The sequence below is a fragment of the Mytilus edulis genome, chromosome 1, assembly GCF_963676685.1.
Source record: "Mytilus edulis chromosome 1, xbMytEdul2.2, whole genome shotgun sequence".
NCBI lineage: Eukaryota > Metazoa > Mollusca > Bivalvia > Mytilida > Mytilidae > Mytilus > Mytilus edulis.
In genome coordinates, this window is record NC_092344.1 from 73,559,732 (window position 1) to 73,577,545 (window position 17,814).

Sequence of the window (17,814 nt, forward strand, 5' to 3'; positions counted from 1 at the left end):
TCCGTGAAAATGTTTGATTCAGTATATATTTTATAAAATTATTTAAAACTACCAAGAAATCATGCATGCAAGGGTCGGATATACTTCAAGAAATGTTTATTTGTTTATTTATTATGAGGGGGAAAAAACTATCAAGATATACCCTGCATATACTCAAGCATACATGGAAATAATTATTTACTGTTCTGAAAATATTAATAAAACAACGACATGATCATCAGACAAACAAAAAGGACCAGTAGAAATGTCCTTTTCTGTTGTCTTAAGGCGTTAAAACCCCATCTAATGGTATGCTGTATCTAAGAAAATGGATATTTTTCAATTTTCACATTTTGTACAGATTAGTGCTTTATATATCCTCTCTGATTTTAAATTAATGTCAATATAAACTTCACCCCTAACTAGCTAAAACAATCAAATCTAAAATAACGATATTATAAGCTATTGTCAATAAGACGTATAGTTCCAGTAATTTTATTAAATCAATTACAAAATTCTAGCAATTGCAGTTCAAAGATAAGCAACATATTTATATGTACAGATTTTAACATTAAGATAATTGGATCAATTTTGGTATAATATTATTCCATTATTTTCTAAAACAAATCACTTCTTTAAACTCAAAAGTCTTTGTTGTTGGTATTTCATCTTCTGGACTATTTCTTTAAACGTTGGTCGTTTTGTTTTACTACAAACACAATAAGAATACATTTAAAAGTTAGCTGTTTTTTTCTTCAAAATCTTCAACCTATTACACATTGTTTTCCGTTCTATATATATGATGAATGAGTTGACAAATGCATTGCAATTTTAAGAACCACCAAAAAAACAAGAATGTGTCCCAAGTACACGGATGCCCAACTCGCACTTTCATTTTCTATTTCAGTGGACCGTGAAAATGAGGTAAAACTCATTTGAATTAGAAAGATCATATCGTCGGGAACATGTGTATTAAGTTTCAAGTCGATTGGACTTCTACTTCATCAAAAACGACCTTGACCAAAAACTTTAACCTGAAGCGTGACGAATGGAAGGACGATCGGACGAACGAACAGAAGAACGACCGAACGGATACACAGAGCAGAAAACATAATGCCCCTCTACTAGTGTAGTTGGGGCATAAAAAAACGTGCTTGCACCGTCACAACAAAGGCTTATTTCATTGACTTAAAAACCCCACTTAATATTATACAGTTTATATGGAAATTATGTTCCTGTTTGTTTAATTTTGTCTATATTATTAATTGATATTGTTCGCAAAATCAACCATACCAGAACTTTTCGATTACAATTCAAACGCAATTTAATAGTGCGTCTAATACACACTGATAAGTTACTAAAACCGTGAGAAACACATCAAGTATAACAGGAAAACAAACGAACAACAGGAACATTGAAGTGACCATTCTCCTGCTTACATATATAGAAACGAACTTATTGATAATAACTGTTATATTTGTAACTTTTTACATAACATTTTAAGGAAAAATTGTGGCTTGAACTTGGTCTAATAGCTAGTCAAACGTGGTCTAATAGTTTTATGTAAATGTTACAAAATATCGCTGAAGTTCCAAAACATTTATAAATCTTACGTTAAGCATCACATTTTATTAAGCCTCGCGAGGTTTTTATAAACTGTACGATGTGTGCTGTTTGACAATTTGTCCATTAAAACTAGCAATATCCGTACAAACAAGGTATTTATTTCTTATAGACGACTTCTGTAAAGCTGATAGTGCAATTTCGTTTAGGGTAAGGTTGACCTGAAAAATGATTATCCTGGCTATAAAAACTGATATATTTATATTGTGATATACATGGGTTCGAATCCCGGCGAGGGAAGAACCAAAAATTTGCGAAAGCAAATTTACAGATCTAACATTGTTGGGTTGATGTTTAGACGATATATATGACATCTCAAATAACATTTCATACTTAATTGACCATGCTAATTCATACTATTTGATATAAGCTAAATTAGCTATTTTTGACAAAACTGAAGATTACTAGTTTGCAATGGCTGCTGACAAATAATGGTTCTAGTCATATCTCTTCCTTCGTCATACGAATACTAAAGAAATACCACACAATTCACTTACTCATATTGCCAGCACTCTAACATAATTTCATAAACTTGTTCATCACAAATATCTGGCTTCTTTAACCTCATCTTGTCGTCTACCAAAAACTTCAAGATATCATTTCCTTTCATTGTCTGTAAAAAATCAAAACATTAACATTTAAAAAAATGTGACTGACATGTGGAAAAAATGGGTATTGTAATAGAAAAATGACGTTACATAGGAAACCCGCACTACTTTTTCCTTGTTTCCTTGTTGGGTAAAAACAAAGCATAACACACAAGTGTAAATGCCGTGAGATTCCAATCCAATATGTTTTTATACATTAAATAGGATATCAGATTTTTCTGTCATTAATTTTGCGGTTTTTTTTTTGTGGAATATAACTTTGTAGTTGTTAGTTGTTCAAACGTTTTACATCTGAACATAGTTTTGTGTGGACGTAGCGCGCGTCTGACGTATAAAAAATTGTTGTAACCTGTTACCTTTTGATGGCTATTATTCGTTTGCTTCTCTGTCCTATATTTTCTCCCATTTATCGATATGTTTATTTATTGTAACCCTGTCTTGTAATGTTGTCATTTTAATGTTATAATTAACACTAAAGCGGGAGGTTTGGCATGCCACAAAACCAGGTTGCACCCACCATTTTTTCATAAAATGCCCTGTATCAATTCAGGAAAATGGCCATTGTTACATTATGGTTCATTTCTGTGTGAGTTACATTTCGGTGTTGTGTCTCTGTTGTTTCGTAGTTCCTTTATATTTGATACGTTTCCCTCAGTTTTAGTTTGTAACCCGGATTTGTTTTTTTCAATCGATTTATGAATTTTGCACAGCGGTATACTACTGTTGCCTTTTTTCTGCATTATATATTTAACTCGAATATAATATAATTGAAGTCACGCAGTGGTACAAGAGACAATACAATGGCTTAAAGTTATGATACTTGAAGGTTTTTCTTTCTTTGATGGTCTATAGATGTGCATTCTTTTTAATATGTGCACCATTTTGTTTTGTTGAAAGCAGGTCATTTACAGTAAGCGTGTTTTTGGTGTTTTTTTTTTTATATAGATAACCGGTTATCTTAATACAATTTGATGTACCAATAACAGCTTTTAAAGTACTTTTTGTTGGTATAGTTTTTAAATGCCGAAAAATAGTCTTCACGAAATTAACTCTATGTTTTTTGGCCATAAAAGTTTTGTGAAGGCTATAAATTTAATCAGACATATCCTCAAGACATTGCAAACCTATTGTTTTGAATTGAATATACGCTTTTTATCTGATAATTTGAGTTTTTAAAGCTAACACTTAGCACAAAACTATCGATCTTACAATTTAATAAATTGTCTGTCAATTCTTTTTTTAACTGAAATATTACAAGTTTCCAAATTAAATTTCCCCTCGGACATTTCATTTCATCCTACTCTTTTCAAAATATCTATGCAAATTTGAAATTGGAGGCAGCCACGTAAACCATTACTGAAAAACATCACATCATAAAACGTTCATGCAAAAAAAGAGTAAACGGTTTTTTTTTCTGATATTCTGTGTCTTCCGATGCCAATGAATATAATATTTGTATTTTTTCTCTATCATAATGTGAAAATGTATTTTCATATATTATTTGACATATTTATTTCAGCATATCTAAGAAAACTTTCCTGTCAAATATTAACTTTGCGCTATTTTTTTTTATGGTAGTAGCAATATCTAACGTTTCGACAGAATTGTGAAATCCGAAAATTACAGACTTTTCATATGTGCAGAGGCCGACTTTCAAACGTAGATTTATATCAAAAGAAGCTTATTGTTGCGTGAAGTACAATTATGTACATTTTGCTAACATATTGCTGATGCTGATAGTCTGGAACAGTGACCATGTATTTTACCTACAACTAGTAACATATAAATCAAATGGGATCATCATTAATCTAAGGGACATGGTAAGGGACGTTGTGTTTCTTTTGTGTCGTTTGTTTCCTGTTATATTTGAGTGTAAATTCACATTATTATAACACATGTCACGGTACTTTTCTATCCCAAATTCATGTATTTAGTTTTGATGCTATATTTGTTATTCTCATCGGATTTTGTCTAATGTTTAGTACGTTTCTATGTGTGTAACATTTAAATGTTGCGATAGGATTCTGTTCTTTGAAAGGAACAATTTCTTTCACAATGGAAAAGAGTTATAAATGAAAATTTGCAAGTTAAAATAATGATATTTTTTTTTTTACAATATACTTTAAGATCAAACTATAAGATGTGTTCTTTCCCCTAAATTTTTCAATTCCATTATAAAATATTTAAAATAGACTGTAAATGGAAAGTTGAAATTTAATATAGGTGATATAATTTTGATTGAATTATATTCCAGTTAATATGTTTTCAACAATTATTTAACATTTTTACTTTTTCATGAAATAAAACCCCTAGCAAAATTACATCTATTAATAGGTTAAATTTATACATTTTCTAGTATATTTATATATAAGATGAATGCATTAAATAAATAATTATCATCATTCTTTAATATCAATTAGAAACTTGAGCCAATAACAGTGATTTAATAGCAGTAGTCTTGTAGAGAGTGCCATCTGTTTTCAATTAACCTCAGTCTGGACAGGTCACAGGAAGTAGCATCTATACAGAGGTTGATCATGAGGCCATTTGAAGGATAACACATTTCTAAATACATATATCTGCAATAACTATCACTTTTATTAAACATTTCATAATTGAACAAATTAATAATTGATTTTCTTTTTTTTAATATATCACATATTCAAAATTAAGACATATGCAAGAAGTCATAAGAAGAAAAATTTTCACAGCTCCTCAAACAACCTCATGTAATGCAATACAACAAAATTTGAATTTGGAAATAAACAGGAAGATGTGTCTTCTTTCTTGAACAAAATGAGAATTTAACTTTGGATGTAAAGCAAATGTTTGGAAGTAGTTCTTTTCACATTAAATAGAGAAGATTGATCCTTATGACTGGTATCAATGGCAATTTAGGAAGATTGTTGTTTGCTTGTAGTTTGGATTGCATATTCTGGTAAGTACAATCTGACATGCTCTTTTTTCTTCAACATATTGATGAAATGATTACAACATTATAAAAAGCTTAATTTTTATTTTTGAAGAGTAAAAAGAATTAAAAAAATACTACATTAAATACTTAATTATGCAAAATATTTCAGTTTAAGTGATTTTCAAAGCTTTACCTTATTTTATGCACTTTAAATTTATTTAGTCTTAATATATAATTATGATAATTATAACCACACATTTTTAGGCGTAAGCATTTAGCTTCACAATTCCTTATTTCTTGATTTTGCCAGTAAGACAGTAGAAAAAAGAAAAAGAAATAAGCAGTATATGCATAATGCCATCTGTTTTTTTTTTATTTTCAGATTATAACAAGGGATGCATATCAAATCAGAAGAATCCACCATCTGAAGAAAAACTACACAGTAGTAATCAAGAGGGAGGGTTCTGCGGGGATGGACCCCCACCTCATTTTTTGTGGATCAGTCCCTGCTGAGATCCTCTTTAAAGGTCAAACAGAACTTTTTTAAGTCCAGCTGAACTTTTATGAGTTCAGCTGGACTTCTTAAAGTTCAGCCGGACTTTGTAAAGTCCAGCTGAACTTTATAGAGGCCATATTTTTGCCAGAAATGCCGGCTGGATTTTTTCAGACGTACTTTTATGAAAGTCCAGCTGGACTTTCTGAACCGGACTCCTGCTAATTTAAATATTTCGAGCCGGTTTACGGCTAATTTCGCTGAAAGTCCAGCCGGGTTATCCATTATAAGACATTCAAAGAAAAGTCCAAATGATTATTATAAGTACGGTTCTCAGTACGGCTACTGTCCAGCTGAAGTACGTGTCATGTTTTTCGTACGGGTATATCAAGAACTTTAAAATCATAAAATCATAGCATTTACAAGTTAAATTATTTGTTTTATGACCCAGGGGGTAGGCAATTTTCTATGTTTTTTGCCCCTGGGGCCTCAAATTTCTTAACTCATTCTGCTGTTTCTAGCAATTTGGAATATTTAGTACATATTCAGGATAGAACACACTATTGTAAGTTTTCTTGAGATATTTTTGTTTTTCTAGCTTGTATTTATTATGCCGTGGTGACAAAAAAGCAGTTTTAGGTGTTGCGGCTTACTTTTGGGTTATCGAAAGGACACAAATACCCCATAAATAATATTCAGGAAGGATCTATGAGTTTCAATGACTGCGAAGAGTAAATATAAGCACTTCTTAACAATTTAACTTACAAATATGCAAATATTATGATTTAATTTTGTATCCAGGACTTAAAGTAAACTATGCATACTGTAAACTGTGAATTTATGCTGAGTCATCATATTTAAGGCCCAGGATTCTATCAATCTTCATTAAATATTTATAAAACTTCTTATTTGAGTTAATTTCTTTAAAATCTGTGAAAAAAAGCACATTTGGTTAAATTCTGAATGTTCCCCTTTTTCACCCTATATAGGTTGCATTTAATTTCTGTAAATATTGACAATCCAATTTCCCATAGGAACTCCTTTTACGGCTAAAACTGTACCACTTTTACTATGAAGTTTTGAAAAAAATCTTATCCTAGAATTGAAAGTTCATATGCACCACAATTTTTTTCAAAGGTCAAAATATAGGGCTGTGCGGCATATTTTCAACGTTTATATGCCCTGAACTTCTCAGAGTTTAAACTTACACTAATTTTCTTAACTACCCCTACCTCGAATGAAAGGTTACCACAGATTTCAATGTAAACAATATACACGTGTTTATTTACTGGAAACATTCCCAAGTTCCGTCTCTGCGATATGGAACACAGAGAGCATAACTGGGAACCAGTATGTAAACAAAATTATTTTTCTATGAATATTCAATTACTCCCCAAAAGAGGCGTGTTTTGAGAAACAGCTGTATTTACAAAGTGCAACCTAAAGGCATTCCTTATGACTTAAAATAATACCTTTTGAAATTGAGATGTTGTTTGGTCTGACAGCCAGTCGACAAGGTGACATTTATCATATCGTAGGCCTACATTGTAGTTTGAATTTCTTGCAACTCAGCTTAATATATCATGGCGTTAAAATCAACCTTACCACTTACCTTGTAAGGTTTTTCCCCATATGAAGTTGCTTCCCACAGGGTAACGCCATAGCTCCATACATCAGATTTTGCGTCAAACTTCCAAAAGTATACACATTCCGGAGCATACCACTTTAATGGCCATTTACCAGCTTCCCGGGCCTGTATACGATATACACAATCGTTAGAAATTAATTGGTTGATAACATGACATCACATTTCAACCTTGAAGAAATGAACACTAGGTAGCAAACGACACTAAACCACCTTCGTTAACATTTCTCGATAAAATTATTATAAGTCAATATAATAAATCTAAACCTCAATGTTACAATCTTATTTAACATGTTTAACAATAATAATATTTAGAACTATAAGAAAAGAACAGCCTCAAAACAATATTAAGATCGTCCTACTTTTATTAGTAGGCATCTTATTACCCAATAGATCGAATTGTTAAGAAAGAATTATATAATGTGGTCTTTTGGTACCTTAAAAATCAATACAGACAAAAAATATAGTGTATAAGTCATTCGAACTTGTGTTCGTTACAGTTCGTAGTAGATTTAAACACTATACAAAACCGTTTTTACTCACTATTTATCAACTGGTAACTGAATTCAGACAGACTTTAAATATCACCGAAGTTTGAAACATTGGTTCAGATTGGCCTTCATTTTAATTCCTATATCAATTTATATGACTGCATGCCATTCTTTATTTACTAATGAAATGTTGTTTTATATTAAGTAAAATGTAAAATATTTAACATGTGACCATGCATAATGGTCAGTCTTAAATTATAATTACAAATGCAATATTAGTTGACTCAATGCTAACGGAAATTATTATATCAGATATGGTTTTTAATTGTGATTCTTTTAATTTCAAGGACTTTTCCATAATTTCAAATAAACTAAAGAAAATCTAAAAATTAATTCCTCAATCTGATAATAATTATATGCTATTGTAATTTCATATTTACCTTGTAATAATCGTTTCCAATGTTGAATGCTTTGGACATACCAAAGTCACTTATTTTAGCCGAACTTTCGGACACCAATAAAACATTTCTGGCAGCTAGGTCTCTATGAACGTAATTTTTAGAATGAAGATAAGCCATGCCCTGTGCTACCTGCCACATTAAATGGACGACTGCTGACTGTTTCATTTCCCTGTAATTGTTTTATTTGATTTAATAAATACAGATGTTAAAAATTCACATGATAGTCATTTTCATTTTTGATTATTTCTGTCGTTCTGTTTTTCTTTATTTGCTAGTTGAGTATTTGAATTTATGTTTTTTTTTCAAATTAATATGTTAATACACGAATGGTTGTTTGGGAAAAACTTGAATTGATATGGTTTTATTAACATTTATGTAATTATCTGTACTGGGGGCATAATGTTTTGAAATAGTGGGAATGTGAACTGTCGTTCAATAAAAAGCAATAAATAAAGGCAACAGTAGTATACCGCTGTTTGAAATTCATAAATCGATTGAAAAAAAATCCGGGTTTCATACTAAAACTGAGGGAAACACATCAAATATAAGAGAACGACGACACAACAGAAACACAACATTAAAATGTAACACACACAGAATCGAACTTTGATATAACAATGTTAAATAAATATTTTTTATTTTCATTCAATTAAAAGCAATAAATCTTTTTATTGTCAATCACGCATTAAAAATTCGGTTTCTAAAATGCATCAAATTGACGACAAGCATTGATTAAAATTTATAAATTTCAAAATTATAAACAACTAAAGTATATTATTTTCTTTATCGACTGGTTTTTCTTGATTAACACTATATATGTGAATATATAAATCCTCCTTCTACTTTACTTACTTGTGTTTAGCTAAAAATGAATTTAAAGGTCCGCACGGACATAGTTCTAACACTAACATTATACAATCCGCTCTACATAGACCTAAAATAATCAATATCTAAATTTAATTCCAATATCAAATAATTGTTTCCAAAAATGTTACTTTCTTAGAAGCAGCAAATCAATAATTGTCAATCGTTGCAGAACCAAAATATCAAATATATCTAAGAAATCATTTTCTTTTTTTCTAAGTTTTAAAAGTTTCGTACTTGTAACATGTGTAAGTAGCGAATGTTTTGTTACAACGATTTACCAGTCTTAACTCGATTTGAAAAAAATACCTAACGATAAAATGATCACGAAATATATACGTCTTATTTCAATCCTTGACTAATTAGGAGATATCTGTATTGTATCTTAAGCTTGGCCTTCGTAAAACGTAGATTTTATTGTCGCAAATTGAGTTTACCTAGCTACGCTGAGCGTAGCTGGTAAACGGATATTTGCGGCAGAAAAAGCAAGTTTTACGAAGGCCAAGCTTAAAATACTATACAGTTATCTCCATTCTAATGCCACAAATTAAAATAAATTCCATTTTATAAAAATTTTGGGTTAAAAATGTCATGAATTGAAAAGTCCGCGAAACTGTTGCATCGTCTTTAGCATCTTTACTATGTGACGTCATGTGTATACTCTGGATTTCAAACATAAACACTAGACGTATTTTTACTTTTCGTACGCTTCAGAATTGTTTCAATATTAACATAAAGATGATTTTAATGCTTAAAATGTGACTTTCTTGCTTATCTTTTGCGAAATTACATACTAAATAGAAATTAAAATTAAAAATGGTGGCTTTCTTAGTTACGGACTGGTAGAACATGGAATCCAACCCTTCAAAATATTTGTCAACGTCCAATGAATATTTTCGTCAAGAACGAATTGCATTGATTTACACTTTCTTCTCACCTATCATTCGGACAATCCTTTTGTGAGATAAATTTTTCATCACATCTGCTTCTTTTAACATCTGCAAAGTTGAATTTCCATCCATTAAAGAAAAGCAATTAATATTAAGAGTTCATCAACTTGGGACCCATTACATTTGGATAGTATTATAAACCAAAGGGTTTCTACGGGGGGTCATATAAACATAACAACACTAATTAAACTTGAAAATGAGGTAAAAACAAATCTCCATAGAAACCAGGATTAGAATTTTATATTAACGTTAGACGCTCGTTTCGTCTACAAAAGACTCATCAGTGACGCTCTAATAAAAAAATGTTAAAAAGGCAAAAAAACAGGTACGAAGTTCAATAGCATATTCCTAAAAGTTTTTCCAAATACAGCTAAGGTGATCTATTCCTGAGGTAGAAAAGCCTTAGTATTTCAAAATTTCAAATTTTGTTAACCGGTAAAAAGTAAAATCACAAAAATACTGAACTTAGAGGAAGATCAATTGGGAAAGTCCATAATCACATGGCAAAATCAAATAACAAAACGCATCAAAAACGAATGGACAAAAACTGTCATATTCCTGACTTGGTACAGGCATTTTCAAATGTAGAAGATGGTGGATTAAACCTGGTTCTATAGCGCTAACCCTCTCACTTTAATGACAGTCTCATCAATTTCCGAAAATTTTACATTGATGCGTTAAATAAACAGACACAATAAATATAATAGTCAAAAGATGGGTACATCAGTCATCATCGTTTAACAACTTTAAAAGGGACAATTTAACAGAACACAAAAACATCTACTATCTACGAACACATTTATTGATTTGAGTGTCTGACGTCAGAAAATTTTATACGTCACATAAATTTGTCGTTCAATGTACGTACAAACAATTTTAAAATATTCATGGGAATGTTAGCATACAGGGTTAAAAAATCAAAAGTATGTAAGAATAAATTTAAGAAATAGACCGAGATTTAAACTAGTCCAAAAGTTATATATAGAATTTATAAGAATCCAAAAATAGTTAATTCCACTACGCGATTGAATGATTTTGACGTTTGTGGTTCAACGTATATTGTATTTCATAACAGAAATATATCATAATGACATATAAATAGAACAATATCATACTGACGGGATCTTTTAAAGTACAGAGTCACATTATAAGAACAAAAGAAATACAGAAAGTCGCAAATACAAAACAAACCACAAAAAAATGAAAGCCGATACAAACACATTGACGAGATGTATAAGTACCGAGCCACGTGAAACGGAAATCACATGAAACCATTCAACAGTAAAAGTAATATTAATAATAGAACAAAGACAAATGAAAGAACTATAAAACACGTTGTTAAGATGATAAACAATATCAGTACGAAGAATCTATACATCAAGACCATCGTGTATTATTTGAGAAGTTGATACGGAATATTTATCAACAAGGTCTTGATACCTTCCGATGAACTTTTTTAGAAAAAGAACGAGACGTTCTTTGGCATATCCCTGTTTCATCAACTTTCTACTCAGACACTGATGACGTATTACAAAGTCTGAGTAGGAGCTGCAAGCTCTTGAATATCGAATAAGTTGGGAAATATATGTAGGACTCTAAAGTGCGATGGGGACGCTAAAGTACGATGGTCACGCTAAAGTGCGATGGTCTTCGCTAAAGTGCGATGCCTCCATACGCTAAAGTCCGATGGTCCGCGAAAGTATAGACGTAAGAAACGCAGTTGGATTATGACGTTTTCAGTCTTTTATATAAACCAAAAATGTGCATGCCGTTAGATAAATTCTAAGAATATTTGATCAACATATTTTTTAAACCAAATGTCTATGACATTATTTTAAACATAATTGTGATTTGGTCGGCTGAAGCAAATGCGTTTTTTTTTTAGTGCTAATAGAAGGATCTGCATGTATCCTGCAACCGACCTGGCATTTTACAAAATAGAATACGCATAGGTTCCCTGTGTCCTGTTTCTATTGGAAGCGAACAGATCCAATTATATCTAGTAAACGTTGCAATTTATTTTGCGGTCCCCTTTAAAATACTGTCGATTTTATTGAAAATTAAGCGTAAATAATAAATTGTCGGCTAAAACATAGTTTGTACATTGTAGGTAAATAGAACATGTATTTGTACTCGTTACGAATATGGAGAAAGCTTGGCGAATATTGATTTTTTTCTTGCATTTATATTAAAGCTTGTACAAATGAATATTACTTATTCCGACTTTTGTATTTGTAATTTACGATGACGACTGTAAAAGGGGAAAAAAGGGGGGTAGACTATTGATGAACTGTGAACTGTGTGAACGGCAAGCTACGTCAATTATCAAAATATTTCCAAATACGCCTTAATTGTAAAAAAATGATTTAACAGGAAATACAGTATTTTGTCACAGTTAATGTTTTTTTTAGCAATTATTACGTTGTTGGTCTTCTATAAACAATCATTTCATCCTACAGTCCAGTTTACTATAAAGCCTACATGTTTTACATATGTTTTGCCCTAACATACTAACCATTTTACTTTAGATACAAAATAAGTATGTATTCTGCTTCTGTTTGAAGTGAACGGATACATATGTATCATTATAAATATTACAGCTTACTTCGCGGTTCACGTTAAAATATTGCCAATTTTATTGAAAAGTAACGGCAGTAAAATAAAGGTTCATGTTTTCATTGGTAAATTGTAAATTGTCGGCTAAACATTTATTTGTACATTGTAGGAAATATAACAAGTAAGGCCTACTATAACAAGTATATGTACTCGATACCAAAATTGAGAAAGCTCGGAGACAAATAAATTTTACGTATGCCGACAATGATCGATTGTGTTTGTATTTGTAATTTTCAATAACAGCTGTAAGGGGAGGTGTTCACATTAGTGATAGACTGTGTGAACGGCAAGCTACACCAATTATCCAAAATGTCCGAATTGTTAATAATCATTTACAGGAAATATAGATTTTTTTTTACACTTAACTTTTTAGTAGAAATTACGTGGTTGGTTTTCTAAACTTTGTTGGTCCATCGCACTTTAGCGTAATACACCATCGTACTTTAGCGTAATACACCATCGTACTTTAGCAAACAAACAACCATCGCACTTTAGCGTGAGACACCATCGTACTTTAGCGTAGACCTTCGCACTTTAGCGTGACCATCGCACTTTAGAGTACCATCGCACTTTAGAGTCCTACATATATATCCCATATGCAGGTGAAGTTGGTATATTGCTACTAAGGTGGGGGAAATTTATGATTTCAAAATTAAAATCGTCTCGTTTGTCATAGATTCTGGTACTGAGATGACTGTGTAAGTCAAATTCGAGATACAAGTCTAAAAATGAGGCGGAGGAAGCCGTGCATGTTGTTTCTTTAATCTCTAGTTCTGGGGGATATATTAATGGAACCCAATCAGAAAAGTTCGGATTGTTTATGGAAAGAACATCATCAATATATCTGAAAGTGAAATTAAATAATCTGGTTTCTTTGATTCTCTTGTTTTTTACAAGTGTCTGGAGGAACTCATATGAAAATAAGAAGAGGTCGGCAAGAAGAGGCGCACAGTTTGTTCCCATAGGAATGCCGACAATTTGTTGGAAAAGTCTACCTCCAAACTCAACAAATATGTTGTCGATAAGAAACTCCAGCATACTGACCACTTGTTCTTCTGTGTAGCATATTTTACCTTTTTGTTTGTCACTATTTACGAAATATGCCTTATGAAATCCCAAAGTAATAAATTTATAGCGTATGCTACCATTTTTATGTTGAAAGGCATTGTGGATTATTTCTTTTAGGCGATTTTTCAATTTCACATGGGGAATGGTGGTATACAGGGTTGAAAAATCAAAAGTTTTGATGGAACTAATTTCAGAAAAAGACCGAGATTTAAAATTGTCTAGAAGTTCTTTAGAATTTTTAAGAATCCACATATGGTTAATACCACTACGCGAGTAAACAGTTTCACAGTATTTCTGAAGACCCTCTTTCACTGCGGACAGAATTTTAGTCAATTTAATGGACAATTCTTTAGTAGAACATGAAGATGAGCCAGCAATATACCGTTGTTTGTACGGAATTTTATGAAGCTTTGGTATCCAATACAAACAAGGTAAGTCCTCCGATTTGGTGTTCAATGCAATGTTTATTGAAGCCATGAAGGACTTATGATTTGCTAAAATCTCATCCTTGTCAAATGATATGTCTTTGTATGTGGGATTACCTGAGTGCTCCTTTATACCCAATTCTTTTGCAAGACATTCGTAGTAATACGATTTACATACAAAGACAATATTATTTGAAGCTTTGTCCGCAGGAACAACAACATACTTATCATGAAGAGTTGATAGACATTTCATGGCCTCTTTGTCTCTGAAAACGGACTTTGGTCGATCGTTCACACAGTTTTTCAACTTGTGAACTAATTTATGATTATGAACATATCAATGATAACTCAAGTCAACACAGCGACTTTACCACGACCTCTCTACGACCATCTCGTTCTTATTGCATTCAAAACACGCTTCAACGACGACTATACCACGTGTATACCACGCTTATACTACGCTGTTTACGATCATATTACGGTTTTAGTACGCCTATGCCGTCCTCATCGCGCTGTTCATACTACGATCATCATACTCTTTTTCATTATAACATAAAATTTATAAAAACTCTCCAGCTTATGTTTGTCTGTATGTATAATTTTGAACCTTTTGTCCTTTAACGCCAACGGCTCAATCATTTGTGTCATTCCTACCATCGTTCACTAGAGAAACGTCATTTGATCTTGCCGGCACAGCAATAAGTTGTGATTCAGGTTGGATTGGTCGCTCCGACATATATATATATATCTTCTGGATCAAGATTAATTACTATCAGATATACTATCAGATATCCCTCTGTCTCTCCCCTCACACCTACGTAGATTTTGGAAGTATGACTGCGTTGTTGACGAGAAACTCTACGTTACAATAAAAAATAGAAGGAATGGTCGTGGTAAGATTGTGTTGCAATTGAATAAATCGTGGTATGGTCAAAGTGATGAACGTAGAAAGATCGTGATAATCGTAGTGAGGTCGCAAAATAAGCGTGATGAGAATGTAGTATAATCGTAGCGGGATCGTTGTAGAAGCGTACTGCGATCTCATCACGATCTGATTTTATTTTAGATTGCTGTGAGCGTGGTGCGATCGTGGTCTAGTGGGACTGGGGCTCTAGATAGGTACATAATTGTTCTCTCTCTGATATCATTTATTTAGATACAAATATTACCTCCTCTTCTGCTGACTTGTCATCACTTTTCAGTTTCTTTACAGCCACAGGAAATTTTCCTTTTCCTTTTAATGTACAATAACCCTTCTGTACAGATCCAAACTGCCCAGATCCTGTTTACATATTTAAATAGAAATATTTCAAATTGATACATAAGCAGTATAACTGATCTTGTCTCTTATTTCAACTTTATTGACATTTAGCGTATCTTTCTTTAAAAACTTGTAGCCTTTGTTACGCATACACCTATTTATTTTTGTCATATCTACATATAAATTTGCATAATATTTGTCACTAGCCGTTCCTGAAGCAACAATCAAGCAAACAAATGTAAGATTATGCTTCCATGGTTTCGTAATTATTACCTAGTTCTTCGTCTAGTTCAAGCTGCGATTGTCTAATGCTAAAAGTCTTTGTAGTTCTAGGGAGGTTATCATAAATATTTTCTAATTGTGAACTTTCCATATCAATTTCAATTGTGTAATAATGGTCATCATCTACAAAAGAAAACATTACTTTAAATTATTGCATTATAATTCACAATTGAAAACATGAAAATGATCCCAAGAAATCACAACATATCTTAATGCTCCATATCTTGTCAATTTTTCAATATAATATTTATAAATGGTTGTTGACAGCTACATTTTGCCATTATTCGTTTTACATTATTTCATAGTGTGGATCTTTTAGCTTAATTTGGGAACCTGTCGTTAAATGAAACTAGTGTAAGGCAAATTTAAAAATTGCTGTACAACAATGGCGCTTTTAAACGTTTTAAGCCGTTGCACTTATATGCACTTGTTCAAATTCAGGAGACTGTTGTTCAGAGGTTGGTGTTAGTCGGTAAGGGTTAATTGGTATGTCTCGTTTTCCGTTGTTATATAGATTATACCGTTGATTTTTTTTTATGTTTGAATTGTTTCAGGATAAACATGTTAGTGCCGTTCATTGGCTTGCTGTTGAAATGTATGTATGAGCCAATACCCTGTATTGATGGCAGTACTTTAACCTATAATTATTTATCTTTTATACATTGACACTTAAATGGAGAGTTTTATTATTGCCATTCACAAAAAAGCCGTATTCGCTCATGAATACAAAATATTCATGTTTTGTATGCTTGAACTAACCGGACGGATCGTTAAGTATAAGATAACTGTGTACCATATTTTGTAGTCTAAGATAGCAAAAGAAATGTAAAGTTCATGTTCCGTATTTTGTTACTATTTTGATAAATACCACAGTCTTTCTGAGTTGTACTTTTTATTATTTACTTTTTTTGAATATTAGTATCAATTGCCAAGAACGCTGATGATTTTTTTTAAAAAAGAATGGTTACAATGTATGATTTCAAAAGCTTTGCTGAACAAAATGAACTACATTAGCACTGATTAAGTATTTGAAGGAGAAATAAAGAATTTCGTGAATATGGATAACAACACATATGTACTGAGAACAGAACAGTTCAAATATGAATGTCTGTACTTCCTTCATGTTTTGGTTTATACTTAGTATAAAAATCATTCAACAAAATGGTTACAAAACAATGTATAAATTTGCTGTTTCTGATTGGCATGTTATAGATAGATTTTCGTTCAGCTGTATAGGTCCTCGACCCGTTTAATCTCGAGGCAAATACAGCCGTCATTAAATCTATAAAAGAAATACAGAAACCAGAGGCTGTATGATAACATTATAATATATTAGTTTATATTTCATTGAAATACAGAGGTTTTTTTTCTTTAAATATGATATAACAAAACAGTGAAAGGAAACGATCTTCGACAACAGCTGTTGTCAAATATCAAACGCACACTTTCATCCAGAGAATGAGGGTAACAGTTTATCGCTGATAGTAAAACAATATACAGCTATGGCTCGCTGATCATGAGGAGTTGAACACCCATAATTGTTAACCGGAGTAAGGATTATTCAGCGATGGCTTTAGCCCGAGAGATAAAACCGTTATTCGGATTGACAATTTTAGATATTCACCTACTCAATGGGCTATAACTGTTTTATTGTACCGAACAATCAATTAAAAAACTGTAAAGTATTGTAACAGATTGTAGACTCTTCCTGTACCATTAAGAAGACCCTGAATAGGGCCGTTTACAACAGATATCCTCGGCACACGAATGATTGCTAAGTCTTGTTTGATTTTGTTTGTTCGTCACATGTTTGGTTTCTAACCTAGGTGTTGTCATATTTGTTTTTTTTATTTGACGTTAAGTAGCGTCTTACTTTAAATGGATTCAACACGTGATCTTTAAGGTACGACATCGGTTATACACCTGCGAAATAATAGGGTTGCACGATGGAGGCTTCCATTTGTCGGTTTGTTTTTTTGTTTTCAATTTTTTTTCGTAACACATCAAATTAAACTATGACACGTTTTTCCGTATCAGCCAATCAAATAAGTAATATTTAATTTAAGAAATGTTTATCATTTTAATCGACTGTTCCCTACTGACAACTTAAATATTGACTGATTAACATAAGTTG

At 31.9% G+C, this 17,814-nt stretch overlaps 1 protein-coding gene across 1 annotated transcript in view; it reads right to left on the bottom strand.

The window, feature by feature from the left end:
- Positions 1-457: 457 nt before the first annotated feature.
- LOC139489706 (uncharacterized) overlaps positions 458-17,814 on the bottom strand; it is a 35,576-nt gene continuing 18,219 nt past the window's right edge. Inside the window, exons 13-20 of the mRNA XM_071276440.1 lie at positions 15,672-15,803; positions 15,307-15,419; positions 10,016-10,076; positions 9,067-9,148; positions 8,194-8,383; positions 7,230-7,370; positions 2,100-2,215; positions 458-688 (exon numbers count right to left, since the gene is read on the bottom strand). Coding sequence (XP_071132541.1) covers positions 607-688; positions 2,100-2,215; positions 7,230-7,370; positions 8,194-8,383; positions 9,067-9,148; positions 10,016-10,076; positions 15,307-15,419; positions 15,672-15,803 — 917 coding nt within the window. The 3' untranslated portion in view covers positions 458-606. The remainder of the gene's footprint in view (positions 689-2,099; positions 2,216-7,229; positions 7,371-8,193; positions 8,384-9,066; positions 9,149-10,015; positions 10,077-15,306; positions 15,420-15,671; positions 15,804-17,814) is intronic.